This window comes from Podarcis cretensis (genome assembly GCF_951804945.1).
Source record: "Podarcis cretensis genome assembly, chromosome: 2".
Classification (NCBI taxonomy): Eukaryota; Metazoa; Chordata; class Lepidosauria; order Squamata; family Lacertidae; genus Podarcis; species Podarcis cretensis.
In genome coordinates, this window is record NC_137171.1 from 31,462,406 (window position 1) to 31,475,139 (window position 12,734).

The 12,734-nt window shown below is 50.7% G+C and overlaps 1 protein-coding gene across 1 annotated transcript; it reads left to right on the forward strand.

The window, feature by feature from the left end:
* Nucleotides 1-1,071: 1,071 nt before the first annotated feature.
* LOC307210019 (uncharacterized protein) lies at nt 1,072-12,718 on the forward strand. The gene is made up of 7 exons (XM_079965545.1): nt 1,072-1,450; nt 2,680-2,763; nt 6,221-6,309; nt 9,179-9,364; nt 10,519-10,656; nt 11,114-11,306; nt 11,968-12,718. Exons 1-7 carry the CDS (start codon nt 1,087-1,089, stop codon nt 12,273-12,275), a joined length of 1,362 nt encoding a protein of 453 aa, XP_079821671.1. The 5' UTR covers nt 1,072-1,086; the 3' UTR covers nt 12,276-12,718.
* Nucleotides 12,719-12,734: the final 16 nt, after the last annotated feature.

The following is a 12,734-nucleotide window of genomic DNA, read 5'->3' on the forward strand; positions in this document are numbered from 1 at the left end:
CTTTTACTTTTCTTTTTCTTTTTCTTATTTTTCATTTTGGAAAATATGTATATAGGTGTGCTTACAGTGTTATGTATTGTTCTTTGTTTTTCTTTGTTTAATTTCTATTTTTTGAAAAATGTAATTAAAAAAATTAATTAAAATTATGATTCTGTGTGGGGGAGAGGGAGAGAACGGGGTTCGCCCGCTGCCACTTTCCTGATGGCGTCGTCGAGGGGAGGAAAGGGTTGGGTTGGCAGGAGGGCGGGAGAGGAGGAGCAGACCACCCTTTGCCCCCACCTCAGCTGGAACTGTAGGTCCTATGGCTTCTCACAAATGCAGTTTCTCGCCTCCCCCATCCCGCACACGCTGCCACGCCATTTCTAAACCGGACTATAACTCCCACCGGGACTATAACTCCCCAAACGCCACGCGAACGGGGCAGAGAAAGATCCCGTCGCACTTGCTGTATTCCGCACTGGGACTACAACTCCCAAAACGCTGTGGGAACAGGGCAGAGCGAAATGCCGGCGCCCGAAGCATGCTGGGAGTTGTAGTCTGGCTCCTTAGGGGAAGAGCGTGCAGCTTTGGACTCTGCCCAGTTGGTGCTGGGCGGAAGAAGCGGCTATGTCGCTGGTGTCGGCGCTGCAGACCGGGGGAGAAATGGTCAGGCGCGGAGGTCGTGCCCTCCTCGGCAAGGAGCTCCATGCCCGCATCTGCTCCTGTTGGGCTCCCGCTACTCCGCCTGCCACCAGCCAAGGCGGGGAAGCCTATGCACCGAGCAGCTGCAAGGCTGGTTGCCCTGGGTTCAGCAGCGACTCCTGCCAGCCCATTGGCTGGTGCAGGCAGCCAGGGGCTATTCTGTCTCGGTTTTCCCGCAGGTGGTGGGGCGTGGGCACCACCCTGGCGCCCTCTGGGCACGGTTACCGCAGCCAGATATCGAAAGCTTGCATGCATCAACTCAGACCGTGCCAGCGACTTGGTTCTTGCCTGGCCCAACCACGCTGTTGGTACCAGGGTGTTGACACCTTTATGAGCCGAAAGGGTCAGACCTTTTGGGTCAGACCTTTTGGGTCAGACCTTTATGAGCCGAAAGGGTCAGACCTTATGAGCCGAAAGGGTCAGACCTTTTGCAGCAGCTTAGCCCACCCAAGCTCTACTCGCCAGTCTCTTAGTGCCAGCCTCAGGTCACTTTGGCTTACGAAGATCTTGTTAAGGACATACAGCCAGTCAGTCACTGGGCAACATTGTGCCAGTCTACCTTGGTGGCCCAAGCAGCCGGCTTCTTCCCTTGTCCCCGCTCCAAGAGCGGGCAAGCATAGTTACCATGCCAGTCGCCCAGCAGGGACTGAGTGCCACGTGGTGGATCTGCGCAGTGACACTGTGACTCGGCCGAGCCCCGAGATGAGGCAAGCTATGGCCCAGGCAGAGGTGGGGGATGATGACTACGGGGAGGACCCCACGGTCAATGGTGAGTCTGGGTGAAAAGGGGCACCCCCAGGGCGGTAAGGCTCTGCAAAGGGATCCATGCTGCCACAGGCTGGGGTGCAGCTGTGCCTAATGCTGTGGAGCAAGGCTGCTCATTTTCAAGACTCAGCTGTAAAAGCAATGGCACTGTGAACGTCAGATATTTATTGTTGTTGTTTATTCTTCTTATTAAATTGGTATTCTGCCCTTCATGGGACGCGGGTGGCGCTGTGGGTTAAACCACAGAGCCTAAGACTTGCCGATCAGAAGGCCGGCAGTTTGAATCCCCACAACGGAGTGAGTTCCTGTTGCTCGGTCCCTGCTCCTGCCAACCTGGCAATTCGAAAGCACAAAGTGCAAGTAGATAAATAGGTACCACTGTGGCGGGAAGGTAAATGGCGTTTCCGTGTGCTGCTCTGGTTCGCCAAAAGTGGTTTAGTCATGCTGGCCACATGACCCGGAAGCTGTATGCTGGCTCCCTCGGCCAATAAAGCGAGATGAGCGCCGCAACCCCAGAGTCGGCCACGACTGGACCTAATGGTCAGGGGTCCCTTTACCTTTACCTTTATACTGCCCTTCATCCAAAAATCACAGGGCGATTCACAACGTAAAAATACCATACCTTCCAGGGAAAATGTTGCATTTGGAGGGGAGCAGATGGAAAGAGCCGCCCTGAATATTTTATGGAAAGACAGGCTCTACACCTGGATTTTGTTTATTGTCATATAATATATAGTTTCCTGTGGCTTTAAGGGCCAGTGTTGGCTGCTGGGTGTCTGCCTCCATGAAGAATTAATCTAAGCTCCATGGGTGATTTTAACGTGCCTAGTCTGCAAATGCTTGTGCCATAATAAAATGGTTAGCCTTTGAAGTGTCACAAGTCATTTTGCTGTTTTTTTAAGAGACTACCCCTCTGGAAATTGCCCCAAACTTGTCTGAAAGGAGCTTGTTCACGGGAATAATATTCAGTCCATTTATGTTTTGCTTATATTACTGGCTGAAATATTTGGGGGATGTATGTAAAATAAACCCATTGCCAAAACGTGATGCTGATCATTATATATATACATTTTAAAAGCCAAGAGAGGCTTCAGCAACCTGGAGTAGGAGGTGTTAAAACTCAAATATCCTGATTCTGTAAACAGTTGTGAACTTCTGACATCACACCCACCCCATGCAGTATCTGTCGAGGGTGGCTTCTTCTTGTCCTTGTGTTCTTATTTCCCCCTTCAGAACTGCAGAGAGTAGTGGCTGATCTCCTTGGAATGGAAGGGGCCTTGTTTGTTCCCACAGCCACCATGGCGAACCTCATTGCTGGTAAGTCTCATAAGAAGCAATCGGAGCTGATTTCCCTTGCAGCCCCTCGTACCACCCTCCATCCTGTTCTGGAAGGTCCCCCAACTCTTTGGAGTTGATTGGGTGGGAGCGGTGCTGTGGTGATCCCCTCTTCTCCTATTGGCAGATGCCTCCACTGGATCAGAGCCCTTATTTACACCAGGCATATAAATACATATGTGATCTGCCTATAACTTTAATGCCCTCTGTTTTATTATTATGTAATTAAACCACAGAGCCTAGGGTTCAAATCCCCACGACAGGGTGAGCTCCCGTTGCTCGCTCCTGCCCACCTAGCAGTTCGAAAGCATGAAGTGCAAGTAGATAAATAGGTACCGCTCCGGTGGGAAGGTAAACGGTGTTTCCGTGTGCTGCTCTGGTTCGCTAGAAGCGGCTTAGTCATGATGGCCACATGACCCGGAAGCTGTACGCCGGCTCCCTCGGCCAATAAAGCGAGATGAGCGCCGCAACCCCAGAGTCGGTCACGACTGGACCTAATGGTCAGGGGTCCCTTTACCTTTACCTAAGTCTCATTGTAAGGGCTATGCCCTAAGACTCAGTCATTAAAAAAAACCACAAATACCTACCCCTGAATGAAGCTATCAGGAGAGAGAGTTTCATTATGGGAATTATTCTAGTTCTGTTTTTATTATTTCAGTTATTATTTATAAAATCAGTGGCAGGGACTTTGTGGCCCTCTAAATGTCGCAAGACTCCCAGTGTGGCTTAACGGTTAGAGTATTGGACTATGACCTGGGAGACCAGGGTTCAAATCCTCACTCAGTCATGAATCTCACTAGGTGGCCTTGGGCCAGTCACCTTCTCTTAGCCTAACCTACCTCGCATGGTTGTTGTTAGGATGAAATAGGGAGGAGAACCACGTAGACCACCTTGAACCCGGGGGTCAGGGATGATGGGAGTTGTAGTTCAACACCTTCTGGAGGGCCAGAGGGTTACCAGCATTGGTAACCAACAATGCCAACAATGTACAAGAAAAATATACACCCTCAACCCCCTGCCTAAGAGGCTTTCTCTAGCCTTAGAATTACTAGGCAAAACATTTTTGACTGTGAGATGAGAGCTCCTAACCGCTGCACTCTTAAAAGGTGCTGGAGAGATTGGAATAAGCATTACTGACTGCTTCAGCTCAGGGATCTCCTAGGAGTGATGAAAGCAGCAGCAAAGCAGGCAGCCTGGTTAGCCCAGTTGGTTAGAGCATGGTGCTGATAGTTGCTAAGGTTGCAGGTTCGAGCCTCATATGGGACAGCTGCATATTCCTGAATTGTAAGGGGTTGAACTAGATGTCCCTGAGGGTCCCTTCCAACTCTGTTGTTGTTGTTTAGTTGTTTAGTCGTATCTGACTCTTCGTGACCCCATGGACCAGAGCACGCCAGGAACTCCTGTCTTCCATTGCTTCCCACAGTTTAGTCAAACTCATGCTGGTAGCTTCGAGAACACTGTCCAACCATCTCGTCCTCTGTCGTCCCCTTCTCCTTGTGCCCTCCATCTTTCCCAACATCAGGGTCTTTTCCAGGGAGTCTTCTCTTCTCATGAGGTGGCCAAAGTATTGGAGCCTCAGCTTCACGATCTGTCCTTCCAGTGAGCACTCAGGGCTGATTTCCTTCAGAATGGATAGGTTTGATCTTCTTGCAGTCCATGGGACTCTCAAGAGTCTCCTCCAGCACCATAATTCAAAAGCATCAATTATTTGGTGATCAGCCTTCTTGATGGTCCAGCTCTCACTTTCATACATCACTACTGGGAAAACCATAGCTTTAACTATACGGACCTTTGTTGGCAAGGTGATGTCTCTGCTTTTTAAGATGCTGTCTAGGTTTGTCATTGCTTTTCTCCCAAGAAGCAGGCGTCTTTTAATTTCGTGTCTGCTGTCACCATCTGCAGTGATCATGGAGCCCAAGAAAGTACAACTCTACATTATATACCGTATTTTTTGCTCTATTGGACGCACCGGACCACAGGACGCACCTAGTTTTTAGAGGGGGAAATCAAGGAAAAAAATATTATTCCCCACCAGCCCCAAAAAGCAATTGACAGGCTGCACGCTTCCTCTTTAGCCTTGAGCAGCATCTTTAGCCTGGCACAACGGGATGGATCGTGCCCGCTGTCCACCGGGGCTGGACTAGATGACTCCTGGGGTTCCCTTCCAACCTTGCAATTCTGTGACCTCGGAAGTTGTTGGGGGTCTCCACCACTGGAGGCTTTTAAGCAGCGGTTGGGGGACCAGCTGCCTGGCGTTCTTTAGCTGTGATTCCTACATTGTGAGGGGGCTGGGCTAGATGACCCTCGGGTGGCCCTCCCAACTCTATACAGTCCTACACTTCTGCGGCAGGAGATCCACAGCCACTTCACGCAATGCCCACTCCCAATTTTCATTGGAGAGACATGTGGCTTCACTGTCTAGGTAGGTACCCCCCTACCTGCCACTCTTCCCTCACCCCACTTAAGCCGAGGGAATTCCTGCCCAGAGAAGCTCCCAGGTGAGGCAAGGGTTAAGATCTACCTCTGGTAAATGGCTTTGTATCCCCCCTCTTTTCTCTTCTTCTATGCTAGTTCCTTCTCTTGTGTTTTGTTTAATCTGTTTTTTATTGTATACTAAAATAAAAGCTGCAAAGTTTCCTTTTTTATAATATCCCACCCCTCCAAACTAAAACGTTAATCTAGATAAAAACACTGATCCAGAGGAAAATAAGGGGGTGGAGAAAGGACGAAAAAAGAAAAAGAGGTAGAGATAGAGAGATTTTTTAAAAAGTTGGCTTCTTTAGCCTTGTGCAGCCTCCCGCGGCTGGAGAGACGTGCTAGGCAAAAGAGGAAGCCCGGGCAGCGAGCAGGATGGATCACGCTCGCTACCTGGGCTTCCTCTTTAGCCTTGTGTAGTCTCCCGCGGCTGGACAGATTGCGCAGGACTTTTCTAGAGGAGGGAGAAGGGACTGACTGGCTGCGTCAGTCCCTTCTCCCTCCTGGGGAAAAGCCCGCAAGAGCCACGCGAAGCTTGTGTGTGGCTCTTGGGGGCTTTTCCTGCTTGCCTCCCCCCCTGCATTCACTCCATAGGACGCACAGACTTTTCCCCTTAGTTTTTAAGACGGAAAAACTGCGTCCTATGGTGCGAAAAATACGGTACCGTATTTTTCACCCTATTGCACGCACTTTTCCCCCTCCAAAAATGAGGGGAAAATGTGTGTGCGTCCTATGGGACGAATGCAGGCTTTCGCTGAAGCCTGGAGAGCGAGAGGGGTCCCCAAAAAAACGAGGTGCGCCCTATGGGCCGGTGCGCCCTATAGGGCGAAAAATACGGTAGTTGTGGAAAGGACCACTATGACAGATTCATCCTCATTTTCTCTTGCCATCTGACTTAGTTCTGTGTTTCCCCTATCCCCACTATAGACCCCCCAGTTCTCACCCTTGTCCTCTCTTACCATAGTCATGTGCCACTGTCGCAGGCGAGGGGCGCAGCTCCTGCTTGGGAGGGAGTCCCACATCCATGTGTTTGAGCACGGAGGGTATGCACAGGTAAGTGATGCTGGGAGGGGACCCGGAAGCGCCGGCCATCACCGAAGCTCATTGTGTCTCTTTCTACCCATATTCCATCTCAAAAACAAGGAACCAGAGACATGGCAAAGGTCATGTACTTACAGCTGCCAAGGCAAATGTGGCCACAGTCTTGCAAAGGGGCCGTGAGGACGCAGCTGTCCAGGTCTTTACTCAAACCTTGGCCAGAGGAGTGAGAAGCCTGGTGATGTGCTTCCCTCTAGTGGCCATTAGCACAAGCTGCACCCTCCTCTCCTTGGATAGTAACAGTTCCCGACTTCATGCACAAGTGTCTCTGTGCTCAGCTCAAAATAACATTGTGTGAAGATTGTTCAACTACTAAAGAACCAAACAGGAAATTGTCTTCCCCTTTCGTTCTAATGATTTGCCTTGTTACCTCCTATGTTTTTTTTTAGCTGACCTCCCAGAATGCTTGCATGTTATGCCTGCAAATACCTTCTCAGAACAGTCTTTTCCACTAAGCTTTTGAAACAAACTCACTGATCCACTGTTGAGAATTGGAGATTATAAGCACCCCGTGTCTTATTCTTAGAGCCCTGGATTTTCTCTGCTGGTAATTTAGAAGGATCTGGAACCCTGGGCACAGGAGATTAAGCTAGGTGCTGTTGATCCCTTCTAGGTATGGGATATTTATTGACTCCTCATGCCTCGCCATCCACCAACAGATGCTTTAGTGATTTGTCTCTTTGTTATATTTTGCAACGCTTCCATTGCTGCAATGCCAGTGCACGGCTTTTGAATTCAATTGATTCAACCAAGGGATTTTCCCCTTGTGAGTAGAAAGCTATTTGCGGTCCTTGCATGAATCAGTATTTACAGGAAGCTGCCTTGTGGATTCTAACACTTTCTGCATTATCAGCAGGTTGCCCCATTTTCTGTTCTTCCATATGCTTAGCACGGATTGCTGTGTGTCTCTGGCACTCAGATCCTGAATCAGTGGTCCCAATGACCACAGCAGAACTTAAATACCACATTTTTCGTCCCATAGGACGCACCGGCCCATAGGACGCACCTAGTTTTTTTTTTGGGGGGGGGAATAAAGGGGGAAAAAATTCCTTTATTTCCCCCCCAAAACCAGGTCGGGAAATCCAAACGAGGTCAGGGAACAGCGGGATGGTGGCGCTGCGCCTCCCCGCTGTCCCCCGAGCTTGTGGGGCTGCCCGATGGCCCTTGGACTCAATGGCCCTTGTGGTCTCTTCCAACTCTATGATTCTATGATGTCTGCCCAAAGCGCGGGGCGCTCTGCTTCAGCGCTCCCCGCGCTCCGGGAAGCAGGCTGCTATCCACAGACTAGGGAGCCCTGCGGGAACTCCCGCAGGGCTCCCCAGGCTTGCTGATAGCTTCCTGAAGCCTGGAGAGTGAGAGGGGTCGGTGCGCACCGACCCCTCTCGCTCTCCAAGCTTCAGTGAAAGCCTGCATTCGCCCCATAGGACGCACACAGATTTCCCCTTCATTTTTGGAGGGGAAAAAGTGCGTCCTATACGGCGAAAAATATGGTATATTTAATGCATTTTAGAACCTAGACGCAAGACTAACATGCTATGACTTCTGCCGTTAGATATGAGCACAACACAAAAACCGCAAAGCAACATTTTGGGTTGAGGTTGCTTGCACCTCCAAAACTACTACTTCTGTGTATTAATCCTTTTAAATAAGCCCAAGCTCCAGTCCTCCTAACTTTCCAAAAGACATATTGGCAGCAATTGCCTCTGCCTCCTATCAGCTCCCCCCATGTCTCCTGCCCACCTAGGCAGCCCAAACACAACCTCTCTGCCTTACAGTGCAAGGCTAGGCTTGTTTGCTCTGAATTATGCCCCACCTTGTTCAATGAGGATATAATTGCAGCTTTCGTTTTGCTTGATTAGGAAGCATCAGGATTTTTATTGACCAATCAGTTCGCCTTCTCAAAGGTTCTGAAGCGTCTGTTCCCTACTGTGATAAGAATTTTAAGGTCTCAGATATATAATAAATGTTCATAAATGAACCAGCCAAGCACATACATAGATCAGCACAGGAAGATCAACCTGAAACCATTTCTGATTCCCAAACTGACCAAATGTTTTGTCTGCAAGGTCAAAGGAAAATGGAAAAGCCTCCCCATTTACTTTTCCTTCACAAATCCTGTCTTAAGGGTATGTCTGTGTTTGAATAGGGTGAGCCTGTGACCTGGCTCAGGAACTAAGTATTTATCATTACAAAAGACTGGCAAGGCTCCCCAGGGTATCCAATCAAGTGAACATTAACAGGTAACCTGTCAGATGAGATAAACAACGCACTCAGATTTCTGCTGTAGACTGCTTTTTCTGTGATGTATGTATGATGTATGGAGGGGTGGTCTTGAGCTCCAGGGTAGGGAATTTAAAATGTCTATATAAGGGCAGGCACACTTTTGTTCTGGATTCCTCCTCCCTTCCTGCATGTGAGGGGAGCACCCTGTTGCAACAGATCAATAAAGCTCAGGCTTACTAGCTGCTTTGCATCTCAATATTCTCTGGTTGGCCTCTGTTATTTTCTCCTACCAATAGGGAACCTACGTAAGGTCTCTATATGGGCTCTTGGATACCCCATAAGGGTTAAGGGCAGATTTTTGTTTACAACACTACAAGACCAGATGGCTTCACTATCACAAACAGCCAGGGGCCGTGGCTCATTCAGAGAAGTTGCATATGTGCTTGTGCCTTTCCATAAAGAACTTGGTTTTCAACAAAACTGGGTACCACATGTTTATTCACCATAAACAGCATCAGAGTTAATGCAAAAGCTTTTATCAGCATGAGGCATTTACCATGTACAGGCTTTGCCTGAGGCCACCCACTTTGTTCTCACCCAGGTGGCAGGAGTCCATTCAGAGGCGTTACAGGACCTGCCCAACGGGATCATCAATCTGGATGAACTGGAGCAGAAGATCCAGCGGGCCCACCAAAGCCAGTACCACCCCCGCCCTGAGCTCATTTGCCTCGAGAACACGCACAGCTCGGCCGGGGGAAGGGTGCTACCCCTTAAGTACCTGGAAGAGGTGAGTACCATGAGTCATTCATCCAGTCTTAACCCAACTGACTGGGAGAGCCTGGATAGCTCAGCAGGTTAGAGCATGGTGCTGATGATGCCAAGGTTGCAGGTTCAGTCCCCATATGGGACAGCTGCGTATTCCTGCACTGCAGGGGGCTTGAGACGAGACGATCCTTAGGGTCCCTTTCAACATTATGATTCTATGACTCTTTCAGAAAACCCAGTAGCCTTTTCGTTGTGGTGGGTGTTGTGAGCAATAGCGGCTGTGGTAGCATGAATAACATTTTATTCATTCAAGTACTTTCAGCATTTGTATTTATTTATCAATATTTTAAATAGTTGTGTTTATTTATACAATAAATAAAACTTTTAAAAAAATGTTGCAGTGTATCTCGACTCCACCCAAAATGCATGCATGTGTAGTGGAGGGTGAAGGGTTTTTTTCCCCACCCCCACTTTTCATCTTAATCCACACTTCCAGTATGTTTCCTATTGGCTTCCCCACGCTTATCTCGTTTCCTTCTCCCACCCCTACTGTCATCCTTAAGCTGGCACATCTACATTTGGTAAAGCCCTGGAAATTCATAGGTCCTTGTCAGGCCATTTTGGGAGGTTTCAGTCATACCTCTATACTTAGGGAGGGTATCTCTAGATATGTATCGACCCTATTTTAGTGGGGGGGGGCTCCTTGCTTTAAAAAAACTCTTTGTAACCGCCAGGCACTGCGCCACCCAAGTTTGTTATTACAGGAAGCGATGATGATAAAGGAAGACCCCCAACTTAGCACCCCTTGTCTGGGCTCAAGGACACTGAGCAATCTCTTCTGATCATAGGAGCCTGCCTACCAGCAATAACCCCAGATTGTCTTTTAGTTTTCTCGCGGAGCAGTGGCCCTGATCTCCACATAAAGCAGAACCTGCAGTGCCCCTAAGAAAGGCCACCAGCTCTGGGACGTCTTCTCCTCTGCCTGTCGCAAGCCTTGTAAGTCAGGCTTCTTCAACCTCGGCCCTCCAGATGTTTTGAGACTACAATTCCCATCATCCCTGACCACTGGTCCTGCTAGCTAGGGATCATGGGAGTTGTAGGCCAAAAAAACATCTGGAGGGCCGAGGTTGAGGAAGCCCACTTTAAGCTGTTGGTTGAGCTCCATTCTCTACACAGGTGCACCAGGTAGCCCAGCGATACGGGCTGCAGATTCACATGGATGGCGCCAGGGTGCTTAACGCCGCCGTGGCCTTGGGAGTGCCGCCGGCTCATATCTCGCAGCACTGCAACTCCATCTCCCTGTGCCTCTCGAAGGTAGGTGGTTTCTGCTATGACTCTGAACAGGGTGGATTTTGGGGAAGAGTGCAAGCACAGTACCTGCGAGGCTCACCTAACCGTGGGGACTTAGGAAGCTGAGCCAGACCGCTGCTCCATCCAGCTCAGTATTGCCTACACTGACTGGCAGCGGCTCCCCAGGATTCCAAAAAGGGGTCCCTCCCAGCCCTTACCTGGGGACTGAGCCTGAGACCATCCACATGCAAAGCAGAACTGCAGTCCTTCCCTGGCAACGTGTTTGAAACCTCTGCGATCTGTCCTTGGATTTGCAGCAGAGCTTTGCAGCAGAATTCTAACAAAGCTAGATAGAGGCTAGTGGAAGGGGCTGTGCAAGAGCTTCTCCACGCAGAGTCCCTAGATGGGGGGCCAAGAGGTTTGGGATTCTCCGCAGCCTCCACACTGGCTAACCCCATCTTTTCTCTTTTCGATGACACAGGGTGTGGGAGCACCAGCCGGGGCACTTCTGGCTGGAAGCGGAGAGCTGATCGCCGAAGCCTGGCGCGTGCGGAAGCTCCTCGGAGGCGGGATGCGCCAGGCAGGGGTCCTGGCAGCCGCTGGTCTGGTTGGGTTGAGCCATGTGGAGGAGACGCTGAAGAGGGATCATCACAATGCCAGACACTTCGCCCAAGGTGCCTGTTCTGTGAGGCCGAGGGAGGGATTGATAGCGCCTAACCTCTGCTGGGGGGACGCGGGTGGTGCTGTGGATTAAATCACAGAGCCTAGGACTTGCCGATCAGAAGGTCAGTGGTTCGAATCCCCGCTACAGGGTGAGCTCCCGTCGCTCAGTCCCTGCTCCTGCCAACCTAGCACGTCAAAGTGCAAGTAGATAAATAGGTACCGCTCCGGCGGGAAGGTAAATGACGTTTCCGTGCGCTGCTCTGGTTCGCCAGAAGCGGCTTAGTCATGCTGGCCACATGACCCGGAAGCTGTCTGCGGACAAACGCTGGCTCCCTCAGCCAATAAAACGAGATGAGCACCGCAACCCCAGAGTCGTCTGCGACCGGACCTAATGGTCAGGAGTACCTTTACCTTTAACCTCTGCTGGGCGATCGAGGCTCACCACCCCTTCGCTGACACAGGGTGCCCCCTTGAGCCAAGGCTCGGAGGGTATATTTCTCCAGCTCCTCCTATGCTAGGGTCAGCTTTCAGTTCAGATTTCAGCAGGCCAGCCCTCCCTGTTAGTGGGTGAGGATCTCTCCCAATTCCCTATCCACCCACCCATTTATCCTGTCGTTCGATAACTTATCCCCACTCGCCATTTTAAACCTCAAAAGTGTTTTCCCGTTACAGGTGCCTTTGCCCTGGGCTCGCCTCTCTGCTCCGTAAACCCCGCCACCGTGGAGACCAACATCGTCATGGCAACCGTCTTGGCTCCCGGGCTGACCCCTGCCAAGCTGTGTGAGCTGTTGGAGGCTGTGAGTGAGGAGGAGGTGGCCGCCACAGGCCAAGCAGTCAGCGTGAGGCTTTTCCCGTGGGGCGAGCGTCGCCTGCGCGCCATCTGGCACTGCGACGTCTCCCTCCGAGACACGCAGCTGGCTGAGGGCAAGTGGCGCTTTGTCCTGGGCAAGTGGGAGCAGCAAAGCGCTGGTGTACCCTGAAGCCAGTCTGGCAGGCCGGAAGCCAAGTTGGCGCGCAGGACGTCAGTCTGAAACAAGCCAGGGCATGCCGAGAAGGCAAGCCTGTGATTGGTCAGCCCTGGCCTAGCTAAAGATGTGGTCCCCATGGCCTCAGCCCTATCTGGCTCTACAGAGGAGAGAAGCGGACTTCAGCTTCCCAAGCCACCTGCTATGGGGGAACAGCAGTGGGAGAGCCTGCCCATTTCCAGGAGCGGCTCTGGCAGCCAACAGATTCTGTTGCCAGACCAAAGGAGCTGCGTCACTTCATGGCCTTGCAGGAAACAGACCCAACATGGCTTCCACACACACACCCTACGGCCTTCCTGCATCCTGAGGGAATGGGGAGGGAGCTTTGTTTCCCAGGGATGCTCTGCTCTTGTTCTGTTCAGGCTAAGGGATACCTGCCAGCTACGACCTGTAGCTTTTAAGAAAAGGAGCCTG